General features: G+C 43.1%; 1 protein-coding gene across 4 annotated transcripts; it reads left to right on the top strand.

Moving 5' to 3' along the window:
* Nucleotides 1–1125: 1125 nt before the first annotated feature.
* Nucleotides 1126–20616, top strand: LOC105384282 (PAX-interacting protein 1). Of its 4 annotated transcripts, none has more exons than XM_048626242.1 (18): nucleotides 1126–1335; nucleotides 1414–2391; nucleotides 2773–4017; nucleotides 4481–4642; nucleotides 4979–5077; nucleotides 5459–5531; nucleotides 8023–8156; nucleotides 12917–13013; nucleotides 13474–13591; nucleotides 14184–14283; nucleotides 14779–14916; nucleotides 15622–15768; nucleotides 16172–16287; nucleotides 16671–16767; nucleotides 18071–18223; nucleotides 18683–18761; nucleotides 19088–19310; nucleotides 19612–20616. In XM_048626242.1, the coding sequence occupies exons 1-18, from the start codon at nucleotides 1240–1242 to the stop codon at nucleotides 20174–20176; spliced, it is 4620 nt and encodes a 1539-aa protein (XP_048482199.1). In that variant the 5' UTR covers nucleotides 1126–1239; the 3' UTR covers nucleotides 20177–20616. The 4 variants fall into 4 exon arrangements, with proteins under 4 accessions (XP_048482199.1, XP_048482197.1, XP_048482198.1 ...); XM_048626240.1 differs by adding an exon at nucleotides 15251–15355 and having other exon boundaries at nucleotides 1414–4017; nucleotides 14779–14811; XM_048626241.1 differs by having other exon boundaries at nucleotides 1414–4017; nucleotides 12920–13013.
* Nucleotides 20617–20774: the final 158 nt, after the last annotated feature.

Raw genomic sequence — 20774 nt, 5'->3', positions numbered from 1 at the left:
CAATAAACAGTAGTTAGGTAGGTGTGTCTAATAAAGTTACATTTGAAAGAGTTAACACTTGTACCTACAGTTGTAGCTGAACGTTCCAGCTTTCAGGGAGGTTGTTATCAACAGGCTATCATCTGCTCGTCAGTCGAACGATGATTGATAATAATCCAGGCTAGCCCGCGCACCTAGCCATGTGAAGGCGGTACAACGTACAACCCACAGTCCCATAAAAGTTTTGGAACAACAGTAGGTATGTATGAACAAACGAAGCGCAGTTTATAACTGAATTAACGTTGTTATGAAAAAAGTTCTAAATAAACCATACCTACATGTTCCGGTACCATCGGTACCGTACGGTAAACGTACCATCTTAGGGTGCTTACATAGAGAATAGGGTTCCCTATATCTACCTGTACCGGTAACCTGATTATGCGAAAGCGCTCACTCACGGAGCATTTCCCGGATTTTTAAATGTCATGAGCGCTTTCGCATAATCAGGTTACCGGTACAGGTCAGGTAGATACAGGGAACCCGATTCTCTATGTTAGCACCCTTATGCGAGTGTGCTTAGTTCAGATACCATGGTGTTGTAAAAAAATCTACCTATCGGCTCCCGAATAGGTTTCTTGATTTCAGAATTCAATCATTCTTGGGGAATCTTTTACCCGTTACTTAGCTGCCCGCTGGACGATCCGCTATCGAGATCGCAAATTTATAATCATTCGATGGTGGTGCCGCTGTAAGTGGATAATTTATACTATTAGTAGTAATGCTTCTCGTTAGAGAATTAGTATGTTCCTTGGTTGGTGGGTACCTATGGTACCTACCTAACAACCGAACAACTATTGCATAGTGACTGTGGTAAACCGCTCTCAGACCATTGAGCATCTTCATAGTTACTTGTCCGCATACAACTTTCCACCTCAACAAGATATTGTTACTTGAGACGACTAGAACACTATAGTCTTCATAAATTCATCATTCTCGGACTCATTATTATCAAACTGCGCTACAGACCGCACCGATTAGCACTGTGTTCCTCAGAATAAGAAATTGTATTTGTATGTATAGCCACAGAGTATACAATAAAAATATTTTAATATGGCAAGACATTGCATAAGTGTCAAACTAAAAAAACATGGACGTCGCCGCTTGAGCTTGACGTGACGGCATTTGTTGTTGATATTTGTAGTTTTTTTGCAAAAATGTGTGTAGATTAGTTCGTATTATAATTTTTCAATGTAACAGAAAATGGTAACGCTTGTTGACGATTTAGATTCTTTAACGTTACAGGAGCCTATCTTCAAGGATGTCAAGTATTACATCTCGGGCGATGTTTCGAAAAAGGTAACATTCTTGTTTTCATTTTTGTTAGTTTATCTGAAAAACTATATTTCTTCCAATAACCAAATGTTTTTATTCCAGATTGTATTGTTGCTGCAGTCAGGTGGTGCTGAAAACACTAAATACTTCGGCGACTATGTCACACATTTAATTTGTGGTCAAAATGCGGCTGATACGGATTTAGAGGAGGCTCAGGATATTTACCAGATTCCTGCTGTTACTGAGCACTGGGTCGTGGCCTGTGTGCGCCTCAAGAAGCTAGCGAACACTCGTTCGTACAGCCCTAACAAGAGCAAAATATTCCTCAATGTCACTGCTTGTGTAGCGAAAGTTAGTCCCACTGATGCCAAGACCATATTTGCACTGATAACATACTATGGTGGCAGAGTTCAGCTGAACCTCGATGCTCGTTGCACACATTTGATCTGTGGCTCTGCATCAGGCCGGAAATACAAAGTGCTTTCAGGTTTAAACTCAAAACTAAAGATTGTGACCCCTGACTGGGTCCTAGAGAGTGTAAGGGCAAGAATCCAAGCTGTCACAGAGGTATTTCATCCTAAACTACTTGTAGTGCCTCAGCCACCTCCAACTTTAAAATTGATGGAACCTCGTATAAGTGCAATCACAGGTTTTGACTTTGAGGAAGGCATAGCAAAGAATGAGGTACCTACTCAAAATATGTCTGAAAGTAAAGATGACAGTACTCAAGCTCTTCTAGATAAGTTAAAGCAGAGAATGCCATGGAATCACCCTGCCTCTTCTGCGAATGCTCCAACTCCTACATCCTCTGCTCCGTCTATGGGCTACACCAGCACAAGTCTGCCCACATCTAATATCATGAGTAAGTCTCTGCCTCAAGGTATTGTGACTCAGAACTTACAGATTCAAGGCAGCCAGGCCGGTAACATACAGATGATGCAGAAGTTTGGACAAAACACCATTGTGACTTCACAAGCAGGAATGAGTTTGCAAACTCAACAGCCTACTTATCAGGCTCACCAACAACAGTTGCAACAACAACAACAGCAACAGCAGCAGCAACAACAACAACAGCAGCAGCAGCAGCAACAACAACAATCTCAGCAACAACAGTCTCTACAGCAACAACCCCATGGCCTCACAGCCATACAGATCCAACAACAAAAGCTGTTGCAACAACACCAACAGCAACATCAGCTCAGAATGCAAATGTTGCAGCAACACAACAAGAACAACCAACAAACACAACAGGGCTTCACACAGCAGACAGCTTCCACTTCACAAATGGGCCAGAATATGTCAGGGCAATTACAGCACTTGCAGAGCAACCAGCATCAACATGTGCAGTCTCAGAATATCAGCCAAAGCCCCAGCACCTCCATGACGTCAGCCCAGCAGCAGATTGAGAATATCAGCCAGATGTTGAGTCAGAGTGCCAACAACTTGCAACAACAACAGCAACAACAACAACTGAACCAGTCAAATATGGTGATGAAGCAAGGCCTCACACTCAGCCAGCAGAGTGCCTCACAAGCTGTCCAAAACATTGCTCAGCATCTAGCTCAGTCTACACAGAACTTCCGCGAGCAGAGCCTACAGAAAGCTCAAGCTCAAATGAATCAGGGCTTAGGACAAAGCATTGGACAGCAGCAACTGCTTAGCGGGACAGGACAGCAACAAGGGATGATCCAACAACAAACCCTACAGTCCATGACGGGGCAGCAACAGAACTTAAACATGGGTGTGGTCAACCAGCAAGGAATGGTCGCCTCTTCACAAGCACAACAAGGGCAGAACACAGTCCAACTGAACCAGTTAGTTGGTCAGTCTGGTCAGCAGACTGTCATTGGTCAACAGATACAGGGGGTTCAGCAAACTATTCAGAGCCAACAGGGTGGCAATGTGCAAGGTGCCTGGAGGCAGCAAAATATCCAAATGGTTCAAAACATCAACCAGAGCCAGCACCAAATCATTAGAAGCCCACTTGTACAGACTCGCAACCCTCAGAACCAAGTGATTTTACAGCAGCAAATCATGCAAACTCAGCATCAAGCATTGATAAACAACCAATCACAGGCGAGCCCGCAACACTCCATCCAACAGCAGCAGTCTCAGCAGATCCTTCAACAATCACTCAACCCCCAGGGCCAGACCATTAGCCAGACTCACCACCAGATCTTGGTCCAGAAGCAGCAATTATTGAGTGGTTCTGGCCAACAGCAGATTGTCCAGCCACAGCAAGTGCTTATAAACCAGCACACTGGGCAACAACAGATCCTTGTCCATGGGAATCAACAAGTCACCCTACAAGGGAACCAGCAGATAGTATCACAGAGCCAGATTGTGCACCAAGGGGGACAGATAGTGAACCAGGGGCAGCAGATAATCACTCAAGGGACCCAGCAGGTTTTGTCCCAAGGCGGGCAGCATGTGATAACGCAGCAAGGGTCACAGCACCAAGTGGTGATTGCTCAGCCATCGCAGCAGGTGGTCAGTCAGGGCAGCCCGCAGATCTTGCAACAAGGGGGGCAGGTGCCGGGCTCCCCGGTGCCCTCCGGGGGCATCCAGCAGATCATCACACATGGAGGTGGACAACAGATTGTGTCCCCCGGCGGACAGCAGATCGTGCAGGGACAGAATGTGTCCTGGCAGCAGCAGTACTTGCAGAGACAGCAGATTGGACAGCCTGGAACTGTTGGACCTAGGGTATGACTACTTTTTTATGTCCTTGTTTTTATCTAGACTAAGAGAGGATTGTACTTTAGATGATAGCTAAGTACACCACTCATTAGCAGAGGCCTGATTTCAGATTTGGATGTATTTTATTGATGATGTTGACTTCTATTTCTGGTATACAAGAAATATAAGATGTAGAAGAATGGTAAAGCAAACCATTGCTTTGTTTTGACACATTTTAACCGCGCCGCGCCGCGCCGCGCCGCGCCGGTTTCACACCTCCAAATGTCTTTGAGTGGCTAATTCCTCTAAATACTGTAAGAAACCCTAGTCACAGATGAATAAGTAGCTCTAATTATGCTTAAGTTTTGGGCTGAATCATTTCATTCTAAACACTACAAGCACACCTCAAACACCACCATTCACCTGTAACTACCTCCCCCCAGTTATCATGGAGCGGCGACAGTATCATACATCTATAACCCCTCCACAGGTGTCGTGGAGCGGCGGCGGGCGCCAGCTCATCCACCTGGACGCGCAAACTCACGCACAGCTGCAGCAGATGGACCCGCAGCAGCGCGCCATGTTCGTGGCGCAGCTGCAGAAGCGGCGCCAGCTGTCCATGCAGCGGGCTGCTGCTATTGCCATGCATCAGGTTGGTGGAGGTTGTTTAGTTGGTGAACTTAGTTAAAATACATATTGTTTTGAATAAGACTTAAGTAAAAGTACCTGGCCTGTCTACCTGATTCTGTAATGGATTCCAAGGAGTTCACGAACTAAAGTACCCATAACACACCCCTCCCTATACAAGGGTAAATCGCCCACTGCTTGTGACCTTTTTTTTAAAATTATATAACTCCAAAGCTGAATTTAATAAGCATGGCTTCAAGCGGTTCCGATTTCTTAATAAGGTAGGTGCCATTCTCCACGGTCTATAATGTTATAAGAGTGTAAAAATACCAATGAATAACCAGTATGTATAACATTCCAGCAGCCCGGAGTGGCGGTGTCACCTGGCGCGCCGCCGGCCCCGCAGAGTGTGACCTTCATCCGCAGCCAGCTGCCGCCGGGCCTCACGCAGCAGCAGCAGGTATTACACAGCAGCCAAGACAAGGAATCAATAATCCTTGATGGAACCTTTGTATACTTTCTTGAAGAGGACGGTACGAAGATACCGGCGCAATACGCACAGGCAGCTCTACAGCTTACTACACGATTTTGTACCTTGTCAAACTCAAAAACTGGCTATAATATGTATATTCATTCAAACATTAACTTCATTTGACGATATGGCCCTCAAGGATCGGCCTATAACGTGAGTATTAATAGCAAAATGCGGGTGGCCATCATCTGACTACCCCTTCTGGGACATGACATTCTATTACATCTTAATATCTTCATGATTTAGAAAAACTTATCTCTAAAGTTACTTAAATTTGACAGTTTACTCACTAGAATACATCATTTCCAGGTGCAGTGGCTCCAACAGCAGAGGGCGACTCCGCTGCCGGCCGCGGCTCCCGCGCAGCCGCCGCAGTCACCGGGTTAGTGCAAGAACTATGCTTGTCTCACTCGCACCCGCTCGCATACCCATTGTCATAGGCTAACCGTGTGACGCTATCTCGCTCTAACCGTGTGACCTTGCTCTAACTTTTGTATAGTATTTGCTTTGTCTTCTTCCAGCAGTTGTATCTAATATTTAATTGTTTAATTTTTCTGATGTCTCCTGTCGTAAAACTAACATATTTTTGTACAAAAAACTATGTACGCTTCAGTAGTACTGCTCGCTTTTACCAATAATTTTGCGAAACTAATGCTTTTTGTGATTTTCCTTTCTACATTAATTATTGTAAAAACAAATATTTATTTTATGGTTGAATCATTTTATGTGTCTAGATAGTGGATCATAATGTGTGTATTTTGTACATTGTTATACCTACCTATGCTAACATTGATTTACTGCTGGCGTATTGGGTTTTAAAGAAGTTTATGTTTATCATTTGAAATGACTTACACGAGTATCCGTCTCATAGCCTTGGGTATTCCGGGATAAGAAGTTACCAATAGATATCAAAGTAATATAGCATCATAATGATTAAGCTAAAACAATTGTTTATAGATCAAGTTTCAGTAGTTATATTTTTTTAATCGTAATAAACATAATAAGTATACTTATATGTACTAACTGACAAATCTTTCCTCAGAATAATATGATTAGATTGGCAAATCGTTCTAAATCAAGACAGTTGAGAAATGAAAATATTTAATTCATGGCTATAAGAGTCTTGCGTCAATCGGAATTATGGGCATATGAATGTGATTCCATAATCTAGTTCGTCCCCCATGCCATGCATCTAGTTGCTATCTCTAGAATATTTTATATGCCCCTTGTGTCCATATTCTGTTTTATATGTTCACCGATCATGTCTGTTTTCTTTGAATCGAAATGACAATTCTATTTTCGTCAGATATTTCGAAAGACAATTACAATTACAAGACGAAAGAAATTATGTCATTGTCATAATCTTTTAAATTGTCCGCTCAGTGAAAATTACTGCATAAAGCTACTTCATTGTAGTAAGAGCCTCTTTGACCATGGCTAGATAAAGCTATATGTATGATAATAATCATGCTATGACTGTCTAAAACAGCATGGATTTTATCCCACAGATCCATCCAAACATTGTGAAACAGGCGTTAAGTCTTATTTTAATACTATACTGTATCTGTGTGATATGCCACGCTTTATCACTGCACACCTTTTCAAGTAAAAAGGAATAATCGATAAACCAATAAAGTAGATACAAGAATAGGCCTGTTTTGAATGTAGTCTGTTTTTAGGTATTCATAAGCTTTTCCAGTATTTTTTCTGATCTCATAGTTGTAAGACATAAAATCACTTCATTTTATAACACGGTATTATTTTCATGAATAAGTTTTAAAATCTGGTTGTTTGTTTTGTTTGATTTTAAAGTTTTTTGTTAACACGTGAAATATGTAACAGACACATAATGGAGTGTAAGTGTTTTTTTACTTATGCTTTTGTTTATTACAAGCTGATTTCAATCGTTTTCTTGTGGTTTTCTTTAATTTATATTACTGTAACAGTATTCTTCATCTTTATACTTTTAACTAACATAAATCAAATTAAGTTAAAAACAATAAAATTTAAGCTGGCGAATGTACGAGTTCCTATAATAATTATAATTATGTACCTTACTCATAATAATATTTGATTTTGCGTACATTTTAAGTGCTAAAAGCTAAATCTATATTGATATACCCATTATTTTAATTTCTATTGATTTAGGGCGTCTTGCACAACAAAGTTAAATAAAATAAAATAGTTTGTCTCTTGCTCTGACAGTATAATGTCAGAGCAAGAGGTCATATATTTAATTTTAATTAACTTTGTTCTTGTTGTGCAAGACTCCCTTAAGATCGCTACTTTTAATACAAAATTAGTAAACCCTTTATTCTCAAAATATGTAGGCCTATTTTGGGCCATGCCATAGCCATTGGTGGGCAATGATCAAAGTAAAGCAGAGATATAGGTATTTCACCAATACTCAGGGTATAACACAAAGGGTCGAGCAACGAAGAGACGGTACAAATAAGTACCTGTACATGTACATTACCATTTCGACTTTTTCGTCTGCGTAAATAATCAAAAGCGCATTTTACAGTTCACTAGCTTATTCTTAGAGATTCCTTAAAAAAAAGGGAAAATGTAAAAGAATTTATGAAAACCAGTGAAATAACGGTACAAGTTACAATTAAATGGTAATAAGCACCTACCTACCATTTTAAGTAAAAAAAAATAGGTTTGCCGTGGGAATTCTAAAGTTAGCTGTTAGTTTTTGAGTGAAAGACTAAAAGACTCAAAAACTTACTTAACGCCTTAACTCATACTCTCAACTCGTTATAGGCCCACTGAATAGGTTTCCAAGCTATGAATATCAAATTCTATTTATTTCTCTTCATACATTCCGATCCGATAGAAGGTGTGACGTAACGATTGGATTGCTATTCCAGTGGGCGCGCAACCAGTGGGTTCGGACGCGCAGCTGCAACAGATGCAGCTGCAGCGGCAGCAGCAGTTCCAGCGGCTGCAGCAGCTGCAGGCGCAGCGGGACCACGTGGCGCACCACCACGCCGCCGTCAAGCAGGTGATGTGGGGGGACCCTGTGTGTAGAGCAGTTCCAGCTGCTGTGGACCGGGTGTGGGGGGACCCTGTGTGTGTGAGGGGGAATTACCGTGTATTGGTAAAAGATTGATTTGTGAGGATTTTGAGCGCGTTAATAGTTTTGAAACATGCCACCCTCACCTCCAACGGGACTTAAAAATTGTATTATGTGTTCCGTAGCGACATCTGAAATCCATGTTATGAGATAGCATCTCCCTTATCGTCACGCCAGCTTGCAGTTTTCAAATTTTCGCGCCTAAATTCCACGCTTCTCATTGGTCAAGCACTCGGGCGGCGTCACTTCTAGCCGTCAAGTTGGTGAATTTTCCGCCATTATTGCGTCCAACTTAAAGTCGTACGCATTGCAGTTTTTTCAAAATCTTGTTTTAACTGAAATATTAGCAAATTTCCAACAAGATTTTGTTCGCGTCTCGCGTGTTGTGTGAAAATACCAAAATTAAGATGGATGCAGTGTCAGATGAGTGCAATTCGACCGCGGAAGTGTTTTCCGCAACTCAAAATGACGGGTTCGAGGCGTGCCTTTCCGAAGAAAATGAGTACGTGTGGTGTACATGCTGCGGTCCCCCGTAGCAGGCGCGCCAGAGGAACACAACACGCAAGTGCAGGAGGCGGGCGGCCCGGCGCCGCGCCCGGCCGGCGCGGCCGCCGCCCCCGCCACGCCCACGCCGCTACTGCCGCCGCCCTCTCGCTCTCGTAAGAGACGTCGAGATACGTCGAGTTCCCGAAGCCATGGTTCTCGGAGTGGCAGCAGCAGGAGCAGGGCCAGCAGCTCATCAGAGTGCGCGCGCCGCAGCCGCGAGGATCGCCGCGGCACGCGCCGTGCGTCCCGGCGTCGCGCGCGCTCGCGCCCGCGCCACCGCCGCCGCCGGGGCGCAACCCGCTCCCGTGTCCGCTCATCGAGTTCTTCTGGGCTCGATACAAGGTTTGAAGTTCTGTCGCAGCAGCTGGTAAGTCAATTATCTGACTTAGTGAGTGCAAATAAGGAAAACCAACTAAAGCCACAAGAATTTTTACTTCCACCACAATCAAATGACGAGGTGTGTAATTTATCAATTTCCATAAAAGAACCGTTAGTTCCGGCGGCGCCATCTCATAGAGTGGCTAAACTTGTGGAACATCAACACTTTAACAAAAGTGACTGGAAGTCTGTGCGATATGCTGACACCCAAAAGAAATATTTAGCGTGTCCGGCGTTCGTAGACTTAAAAGTTAACGAAGAATTGGCTAGCCTGGCCGACGAGTCGAGTTCCTTTATTAACTGGCCTCGTATGGAGCGTAGTATTGCAGCATTATCGAATGCATTTTTAACTCAAAATGAAATAGTTAATTCTTCACTGCAAAATGTTATTGACTGGGCGTCAAAGGTCAATGAACCGATAACAGCTTCTACCTTGTATACGAAAATGAAAGAAATTTTTGATAAGGATTCTAAGTATAAACTAGTGTCTCAGGATATATTACAGATTATTTGCGGAAAGCGAAATGAATGTATTGCCGCACGTAGGGGGGCACTTTTGAGACTTATTGGCGATAAATATATCAGTCAGGGCGTAGACAATATTCCACCGTCATCTGAATATTTATTTAATCCAGTAATGCTGGCAGAGTACATCAATAAAATAGGCGGTATTGACAAGTTAAAGCGTGCTACCGTGAAATATAACACTGAACCACAACCTTCGACTTCAAGGTCAGGGTTATCGGTCTTTACATCGCCGACACGACAACCCGCGCGCAGTGCTAGGCCGTTACAGTCGGTACATCCCGTGCCCCCGGCACACTCTGCTCATCCGTCTTATAAGCCAATGCCCTTTCGTGGTTTTCAAGCAGGAGGGGGAGACAAAAAGTTCGATAACAAAAACAAGTGCCATTACAATAAATTCAAAAAATCTTATAAAAAATGACTTATCGCCGTTTGTAGGTGCCTTTAATACTACCTTCACGTTTGGGAATCACTCATGGCGCCACCTGTAGTACTAAAACTAATAAAATCAGCTCGAATCCCAGTTTTTACAGAAAACATAATTAGTTTCCAATAGTTTCCATACACAGATGTCACAAAGAATGACTGCTCAGATAAACTAAATGTTTGCAACAATCACCAATTGGATAGCGGAAACCCTCAGGACTCGAGGATTTCACATAATTGTGTATCTAGCCGATTAATGCCTTGTCAGTCAGTGCAAAGAGAGAGATCCTCTTAGAACACACAAGAGCAACCATAGATCTTCTACAAAGCTTACGATGGATCATCATCTTTCAAAAGTCCATAATGTCTCCATCAAAAAGCCTGGAATTCTTGGGTGTGGGTTGGGACACACACGCAAACTGCAAGTCCCTCCCACCGTCAAAGACAGACAGTATTCAACAGTCAATTACTCGTCTGTTGGCATGTGGCAGTTGGATCCTAAAGCAGGCACAACGCCTCTTAAGGAAACTCAACTTTGCAGCCTTCATCACCCACCGGGGAAGGCTGCATTGCCGTTTTATGCAAAGACACTGTCAAAAACTCAAACTATGCCTCCAGACAGAGTTATTGATTCCAGAAGAGGTTTCAATAGAACTAAAGTGGTGGCTACAGAATCTGAACATCCCATCCTTGATCCACGAACCACATCGAGTGATATATTACCTGGCCACAGATGCCTCAGACCAGGCACAGGGAACCCAAATAAAGGATTCCAAGTCATCAGCCAGTTGGAGAGTTTTCAGATGTCTTGGCATTGCAATTTAAAGGAAATGTTTGCTGTTATAGGTGCCATAAGAATGAAATACAAGACAATCAGACATACAACAGTATTACTGCAGAGCGACAACTGGACAGTTATGGCCTACATCAAGAAAGAAGGAGGGACCAGGTTGTTGACCCTACATGGTCTAGCCAAGACACTACTGGACCTCATCAACAAGCTCGACATTATGCTGATACCACAGTAACTTCCAGGCTGTTACAACGCAAACTGCTTGTCACACGGTCGACCAACTCCAGAGTGGCATTTACTCAGCCCAGCAGTAGAAAGGATCTTCAGCCTTTGGGGCAAAACACGATTTAAAAGCTATTTCAGTAGCAAAACCTGTGTCCATGAAAGCACCCATCTGGGATGCACGGGTGCTCATAGAATATCTACAACATTCTTCTCCACCGGTAGATATTTTGTTTGAAGTACTTAACTAAGAGAACAGCTGTTTTACTCCTATTATACTCGGGGCGCAGGGTACATGATTTAACTTTGCTGCGTTGTGACAATGAATATTTAATTGACAATGGTAATAGTATAGTCCTAATTCCTGTATTTGGTTCAAAAACAGATACCAACTCATTTCAACAGTCAGGTTGGAAGCTGTTATCGGGGCAGATCATAATATTGATGTAATTTTCTGGTTAAGACGTTTATTAGAATTGTCTAGTATTAAGAGAGAGGGGAAACAGTTCACTGAATTGTTTTTAACATGTAGAGGAGAAGTTAAACCAGCTTCGGCTACTGTTATTGGTGGATGGATTAGACGTTGCCTTAAGGATTCCGGTATAAGTGCTTCACCAGGAAGTACACGGTCAGCTGTTTCTTCCTTAAACTGGATAGAACAATATCCTGTAAATGACATTATTTCTAGAGCCAATTGGCAATCTGAGATAACTTTTTGTAAGTTTTATCAAAGCAAGTTGCTACCAGTTGTTAAAACTAATGAGGGCAAACGTTCCTTGTAATATTTTGAATCTGTGTAATACTCTATTGTTAGTATTCTATTCTTGTTCTTGTTACATTGTGATTGAGATAAGAATATTTTTAGTGTGATAATAATTATATTTTTAGAAAATTGATTTCTGTTAACAGAATTATTATGTGATATTACATGCCTAAAAAGGTACATAATTATTCTAAGTTTGTTGTGATTAGGTCCTATAGGTTCATGGCCAATTTATTTCCAATAAATTAGTATTATTATATAATATGGTTTCCTCCATTTCATTGGTATTTCCATAGTTAGTACCTAGATTCTCATCACAGCTTTATATCTGAGGATGATCAAAGTACCTACCTACTTCACATTATTGCGTCATCTCTAGCCGCCAGGTGATAACAGACATTTCTCATAACATGGATTTCAGATGTCGCTACGGAACACATAATATTGGAGTTTTACCTACCATTAAAACTCTTATTATGTTTCCAGCGACATCTGAAATCCAGCAAGCGCTACCTGGCGCTGCATTATTATTATTATTCGGTAATATAATGGCGGAAAATTCACCAACTTGACGGCTAGAAGTGACGCCGCCCGAGTGCTTGACCAATGAGAAGCGTGGAATTTAGGCGCGAAAATTTGAAAACTGCAAGCTGGCGTGACGATAAGGGAGATGCTATCTCATAACATGGATTTCAGATGTCGCTGGAAACATAATAAGAGTTTTAATGGTAGGTAAAACTCCAATATTATGCGCATCGCAAAAGTAATGTGATTTCTAGTATACCACAGAACCCCACCCACACCATACCCGTTTCTGTATTGTATTGATCTTTTTTGTGAGGCGGCGTTCCCAATAGGCAAACCGTAACGCTGAATAGAAAATGGTAAGCGTAAAACTAGCCATCAATGAACACTAAACCGATACATCACTAACTCAGTTCGGCGTCAAACAGTTTGGGGACGCAACCTTATGATGCTATCACTATGTAAATTCTTATCTTTCACCTAACTAACACGTGTTTATATACCCTACAGCAGGTGGCCCAGGGCGTGACTCAGCACGTGGTGGGCGCGGCGCTGGGCGACGGCGACGCGGCGCTGCTCACGCCCACCACGCCGGATCAGGCTGCTGGTATGAATATGCAAATAGAGAACCTCTATATCCCATTTCACGGGGAAAGACATCTGACACAAACAAAAAGTACCCTTATTCGAATGTTATAAGGGTTTTGACAGATGTCTTTCCCCGTGGAATGGGATATAGTTTTCTGTTTCTAAAAGAGTATACATTGCCTTGGAAGCTAAGGCTAGGCCGTTTGCGCTTGATTCTAGTGTGTGTAGCTAAACCACCACGTCACAGATGATAAAGCCTAGTCTATAGTGTTGTTACCTAGCCTGCCTATATAGCCTAGTTGAATGTTGACACGATAACACTAATTGCGGGAATGGATTATGGTGCTATATTCTATCCGTGTATTAGACCAATGTGGTTATCAATATTTTATGTCAAACCCAACCAACTTTCAGTCCCACTTTTAGATAATAAAGACAGTTCGTAAACAAACACTACTCTTACTTCCACTCCCCGCCAGGTGGCGCTGTGCTAGTGAACCCGAAGACCAAGACGGCATTAGCGAATATGCTGAGCATCCGCCTGCAGGGGGGCAGCGCCGCGCCCGACCACGAGCCCTCCGCCGCCGGCACGCTCAGGTATTACATATACGTGGGGACAACTCACACACGGTCATCTGACCCGAAACTAGGCAGAACCTGAAATGTGGGTGTCAGACTGCTGAATATTGTACAGTTTAATTATGTGGGGAGATCTCACACACGGCTATCTGATCCCAAGCTAGGCAGAACCTGAAATAAGGGTGTCAGACTGCTGAATATTGTACAGATAAATATACATACCTACCTATTAGATAAACGACAGCCAGACGCAATCCAAAAACAAGTGCTTATCACACGAATGGGCGGTATTTGAACCCGGGGCCAGCTTTTGTATAGATATGTCGAAACAAACCGCCGCTAGATGGTGCTGTGCTAGTAAAGACCCAGATCAAGATGGCGCCTCAAATGGTGGCACACTACCTTTAAACGAATACGTGATACAAATAAAGTGGATATCATAAAATTTAACTATGCGTCTGAGATTTAGGATTTCTGAAATGAGCCGAAAGAAATTACTCAGGAGTATTTATTGAGCACCAATCAAAACTAAGATGTACCTAATACAACAATCCTTATATACATTTGAGTATTATAGCCCTATTTACATAATTCTCGTTCTCATGTACAGGTTGATGACGGCGGCGCACGTGGCGGGCGGCGCGTCCCCCCGCCCCCCCGCGCGGCTCATGCTCGGCCCCACCATGCATCCGCAGCACACGCACCATCAGGTATGAACACCCTGTACCTGTACCCTTGGTAGCTAGGTTTTATAGTTTACAAAAACTAAAAAGTTATTTTCTGATATTATGTGTCAAATATTAATTTACGTGTCAAAAGTGTATTATTAATTTTACTTTCTAAGCCTTAAAACGCAAACTTTCATAGTTTATGATAATATCAAAACTTGCTTTAGTCTTCCTTTATGTGTTTACGACATGTAATAGCATGCATGACATGTAGTGAATATATGTAAAATGATAATTATGCTCATGCCTGTTCTCCTAAAATACGATAATAAAGATAAATAATCAAAATATCCAGATCTCTTATATGTTCTACTTCGTTATAAAAACTCAAAAACATCATTATAGTATTAAACTTATCCTTTACATTATAGAGCATTTGTCGCATATGATTTTGGTGCAACTAAAACATGCCTAAGGCAGCAGTGACCAATCATAGCATCAATCAGCAACTAACAAATCCCCCATTTCCCCCCCCAGCCGGCAGCAGGTGCGGTCGGCAGCAAAGTCTACGCGGGCCCGGTGCGGCCGCCGCCCCCTAGAGCTCAGTTCTACGGACACAACCCCAACTTGAAACTACCCCCGGATCTGTTCTTGTTGGGATGCGTGTTTCATATTGTAAGTACTATTATCTATCCATCTTAGGTATATTATTGGGCAGTAAGCGTTGTTAGACTCGTCTAGATGTAGAAAGGGGGAAGGACTTGGCAAGCAGAAGAAAGAAAAGGGCTCGGTGCGGCCGCCGCCCCTAAGAGCTCAGTTCTACGGACACAGCCGCAACCTGAAGCTACCCCCGGATCTGTTCCTGTTGAGATGCGTGTTTCATATTGTAAGTACCGTTTATCTATCCATTTTAGCTATATTATTGTGCAGTAGGCGTTGTTAGACTCGTCTAGAGAAGAAAAGGGGGAAGGACCAGGCAAAAAGGAGAAAAAAAGGCAGCAAAGTGTAAGCGGGCCCGGTGCGGCCGCCGCCCCCTAGAGCTCAGTTCTACGGACATAATCCTAACTTGAAGCTACCCCCGGATCTGTTCCTGTTGGGGTGCGTGTTTCATATTGTAAGTATCGTTTATCTATCCATTTTAGGTATACTATTGTACAGTAAAGGTACTATTCCGTGCATTCCGCGACAGTCGTCGACCGCGCGCGACTGTCATTTTGTCCCCTATATGTCTTTCGCAGCAGTGCCATACATTTTCATACTCTGACAGTCGTAAGCCGACAGTAATATACGGTCTATAACAATTAGTTATGATCCACTTCCGTTTTCAGGACTTTATAGTTTTACTGTACCTCCTTCACTATACTGTCTTTCTGTCTTCAGGTGGAATACCAGCAAGTGTGGGGCGCCGAGAAGGTCTCCCGATGGACGGAGGCGATCCAGCGTCGCGGCGGCGAAGTGGAGGCTTCGTACTGCGCACGCGTCACTCACGTGTTGTGTGAGACACAGAAACACGGCGTTGTCATGCAGGTCTCTCCTTCCCTCCTACTAGCGCTCTCTCTTTCACTCCCCATATCGCTCTCTCTATCCCTTCCACGTTCGCCCTGTATTTCCATTGCTCTCCCTTTCACTCACCCTATCGCTCTGTCTTTCCTTAACCGTATCGCTCTGTATTTACTTCCCCCTATGCCTCTATATTTCACTCACCCTCCTTGATCCTTCCCTCTCCCTCTATGTTGCTCTCCTTGTCTGTCTCCACCTCTATCTGCTCCTCTCTCCAGAATATTGCTAAAGGTGTCGCCTACGATGTTTATTAAACTAGTTTCTCCTCAAACTCACCCTTCAAAGATCCAATAATTATTTTTTTCATACTTTACATAACACATTTTCCCTTTACAAACTCCGTATCCACAACATGTTTTCCCATTTCCAGGCGCTACGCGACGCCAAGCGGTGTGTGACGGCCTACTGGCTGTCGGACTCGATGCTGCGACGGACCGTGGCGCCGCCGTGGCAGGCCATCCACCTGCCCACCATGTATGCCGCCAGGTAATTGCAAATTGAAACCTTATTCCAATCACGCAAGGATAAATCCAATAAACAAGCTATAGCAGTTGTATTATAGTATTTCAACGTACATGTAATGCCCTTACATAAACCAGTCATTCATCTTAGACTCAACATTCACAACTACCTGATCAAAGTCCTACAGTACTTGTAAGTGAGAATCTACCCCAACATTTGGTCCTTCGAACCGGATGAATCAACGTATAAAGTCTTCGAAGTACGTAAAGAGGTCGCTTCGCTCGCGGTTCGTTTGCCATCCAGCTTACCGATTTAAAAGCCATATCTTGGCTGTCCGGTAAACTGTCTAAGGTCGACACTATGAACAAGATAAATTACCCAATAAATGATTTGTTTCTTTCCTTCAGGGACCGTCCGGCGCGCCACCACCGCGCCGCCATATCCGGCTGGCGGGGCGACGAGCGCGAGCGACTCACCTTCTGTCTACACCACGTGGGGGCTAAGGTGAGGATTTGTAAGGCTTAGTGACGTCATAGTATTCAATAAGCAAGGGAGTGCAAAAGATGGATTAGGAGACGGTAATAGACACATCGTTTATTTACTAACAAAATACACATCACAAATACAAAACAATATCAATATGACTGTGCAGTGACACGAAGAATAACAGTAATGACCGAGTATCGTACAACAATTTTTCACATACTTGTGAAGAAACTGACTTGTACTACATGTCTTGGGTTTCTATGTGCCTATAAAGCCACTTATCCCCGACTCTTGTCCTCCAGCATTAGGTGGCATCAAACAACGTCTCCCAATGCTTTGTATTTACCCACTTTCGTGTAGCCACGAATCGCTCGTCATTTGTCTATTATTACGTGCTCAGCTTTATACCCCATCCACACGCTCGGCGAACAATGGCAAACAGCAAACAGCAAACAGCAAACACTGACGTGTGGATGGGTGTTTGTCGTTGTTTGCCTGTTTGTGTTTGTGTTCGCCAGTGTTCGGCATCGGTGTCGGTTTTTCTTGCCAGATCAAAGGATGTTCGGCAAACAGTTTGCTACGTATCCATACGTCTGGCAGCGATCAGTATGCGCGCTAGCATTGCGGGAGGCGGACGTATCAACTTGCTACACTTTTTCGTTGGCGCGCATTTTTTTTATGTATTTTAACCGATTACTCCGCCGTTTATGAACCGATTTTGAAAATTCTTTTTTTTTTGTATTGGGTTGAGCTCCCAGGTGGTCCCATTTTTTTTTTTAGAAAAACAGGGTATGAATTTACATTTTGGAAAAAATATGATGGTGACCTTGAGCTGATCTGATGATGGAAACGGAAGGCAGTCAAGGGAACTCCTCAACGGTATATAGCAACTACCTCGTGTTTAGGCTTGAATGATTCGTATTGAGTAGGACTTTTTGGTATAATTTGCATCTTACTTTTGATTAAAAATTATTGCAAATAAACTAAAAACTATAAAATAAAATAATAATTAAAAAGAAGAAGTCAGTTTTTTTTTTAATTATTATTATTATCCCACCATCGTCTTTGCTTTCTTCTTATTTTCCTTTTTTCTTTCTCTTGCTTTAATTTATATAATAAAAATATGTCAACCCGAAAGTAATAGCTCGTCGTCCGCCGTGTTTGCCGGTTCGGAATGTTATGAGCGTTCGCCGAGCATGTGGATGGCTGTTTGTGTTCGGTGATTGTGGTTGGTGTTTGTGACTTTGTTTGCTGTTTGCCGTGTTTGTGACAAACAGCAAGCGTATGGATGGGGCTTTATAAAAACACTCTCTCTTCCCAGCTAACCCCGTACATGACTCGCGACAACACAGTCCTGATCTGCAAGCGAGCTGAGGGCAACAAGTACCGGCGCGCACGCGAGTGGGGCGTGCCGGCCGTCAGCGCCGCCTGGCTGACGGACTTGCTGCTGGGCAACATGAGCGCTAACAAGCAGGTGAGATGTGGCAACAGGCAGGTGAGATGTGGCAACAAGCAGGTGAGATGTGGCAACAAGCAGGTGAGATGTGGCAACAAGCAGGTGAGATGTGGCAACAAGCAGGTGAGATGTGGCAACAAGCAGGTGAGATGTGGCAACAAGCAGGGGAGATGGGGCAACAAGCAGGTGAGATGGGGCAACAAGTACGGGCGCGCGCGCGAGTGGGGCGTGCCGGCCGTCAGCGCCGCCTGGCTGACCGACCTGCTGCTGGGCAACATGAGCGCTAACAAGCAGGTATTAATGTGAAGAGAGATCTCTCATGTTGGGTTTCTGAACGAATGATAAGAGAAGATTAGATTCATCGCAACGAAACAGCGCATTGTATGCTCTACTGTCTTGCTTCCTCCTCTAATGCGGAACCACTCTATGAGAATGTAAAAATGAATGTGTACTGATGGTAAAAAAAATGTTTTTCAGATCGAGAATGCGAAGTATCAGCAGTTCAACCTGGCGAATCCGTTCCGTATGGACTACAGCCTCGTGTCACATCTCATGAGTAAGTTAATTAATATATTCAGCTTATGTTAGCCATTTCTTGTTTCTGCGTCTTATTCTCCTCTCTTCTTTCCAAGTAAGATAGACACATATTTCAATAATATAAATTCAAACCTCACAATCAATTGGGGAGGAAAACGCATGGCTCATTCCAGATGTCACCACTGTCGAGTAGGCCTGATTCTCCAGTTCTAATTGGTTGGTTCACTCGCCATGTTTTCCCCAATAATGTAATTGGTCAGAACCTGAAAGGCCCACTCGATAGTGCTGCCAAAGTTTCACTTGATTTTCTACCCCATTCTAACCTTAACCACACCAACCCCACAGACGCATGGAAGATGCCCATAAACATCACGCAAGAATCCCACGAGCGCGCCAAACGGGGGGCGCTAACAGCCGGGGGGCGGCGGGCCAAGCGCCCCCGGCTGGAGGAGCCGCCGCCCCCGCCGCTGCCGCAGCCCGCGCAGCCGCCGCCCCTGCACCTGGCGCCTCGGGTGCTGTTCTCGGCCATACCGCAGCATGAGCAGACTAAGCTGGCTACTATTGTCAGGTGAGGGGTTTTTGCTAAGCACTGATGGTGATGGGGTAGGAAAGAATACTACAAATTATTTATATACACAACAGACCATATGAAAATCAAATCTATAAGTACATAATAATATAAAGAGGCAGGGTGTAGTGTAGGTTTATGTTAATTTTCTATGCCTTCTGTAGTCATCCCTACCGAATGTACACCGACATAGAGATGTCTGAGACAGACATATGATGACTATAACCATAATACTACCGAATGCATATCTCTGACGCTCACTCTTCGTTTCATTGTCTCACTGTTTTATTTTGTTCACCAGGCAACTCGGCGGCCTCGTAGTGACGACCGCGGCAGAAGCCACGCACCTCATCATGGACAAGCTGGTCCGCACCTCCAAGCTCATCAGCTGCCTCGTCACAGTCAAGTTCCTCCTCACCCCGGAGTGGATCCTCGACAGCCAGAGGCAATGCAAGTTCGCAGATGAAGCCAAGCACGAGTTGCGCGATGAGGCGTTCAACAAAATGTACAAATGTGACATTTCTGAGGTCTTACTCTGTGGCGAACAACGAAGGAGGCTGTTTGAAGGCGTAACCTTCTTTCTCACGCCGTGTGTAAAACCTTCGCGCGCGTCCCTGACGGAGGTTATCGAACTCTGTGGAGGAAAAGTCGAGAAGAATCGACGATCGTACGTTTCGATTCAAGAAATGCACACGCAAAAGCCGTATAGTTATTTGGTACTCATAGCACCCAATGATCTGCATTTAGTATATTATTTGCTGCAATCGGAGAAGACGTTGAATGTGGTTTGCAGCGCGGAGGTAGTGCTGTCCGCGATCATGCGACAGAGATTGGACATCGATGAGTTTTTAGTTAAAATTAATTAGTTTAAATTTACATGAAGTGAAATGTAATTTAAATATAGGTGAAGTATAAAAATATTTTATAAGGACAATTTAACGTGACATGCAACGATTCTGATTCTTTGATTTTTATTATTTTTTCTTTGACGCTCGTAATTTATTTCATGAAATATATTTTTACATTGTTTGCTATATTCAGCTCTTGTTAATTTTGTTACAATGAATTTTCTTTTCAATTTTATATGCATTGAAGTTGTTATAAGTAAGAAATGTATTCCGTTTTCAAATTGATATACAATTTAAAGAAAAGTATCAATATGTGTTAGTATTTTTCTATGAATTTAAAATGAAACTTTATCTTATTGTAAAATGAACCATCTGCTAGATGTACTGAGATGGCCTGGACCATTTACATTAATGTTTGTAAATATCTGATGAAATAAACACTTTATTAAAGTAACTAATACTTATTTCCTGCCTCAGTCCGCACAAGAATCCTAAGTTGTTTGATAGTAAAAGTGACAAGATGACTGTTCTATAGACTAAACTCTACTGTACCTACAAATTTTATTAAAATGAAATAAAAATCACATAGGATATCGGATCATCAGCAGTTATACTA

Source organism: Plutella xylostella, chromosome 16, assembly GCF_932276165.1.
Source record: "Plutella xylostella chromosome 16, ilPluXylo3.1, whole genome shotgun sequence".
Taxonomy (NCBI): domain Eukaryota; kingdom Metazoa; phylum Arthropoda; class Insecta; order Lepidoptera; family Plutellidae; genus Plutella; species Plutella xylostella.
This window is presented reverse-complemented; position numbering and strand designations above follow the sequence as displayed.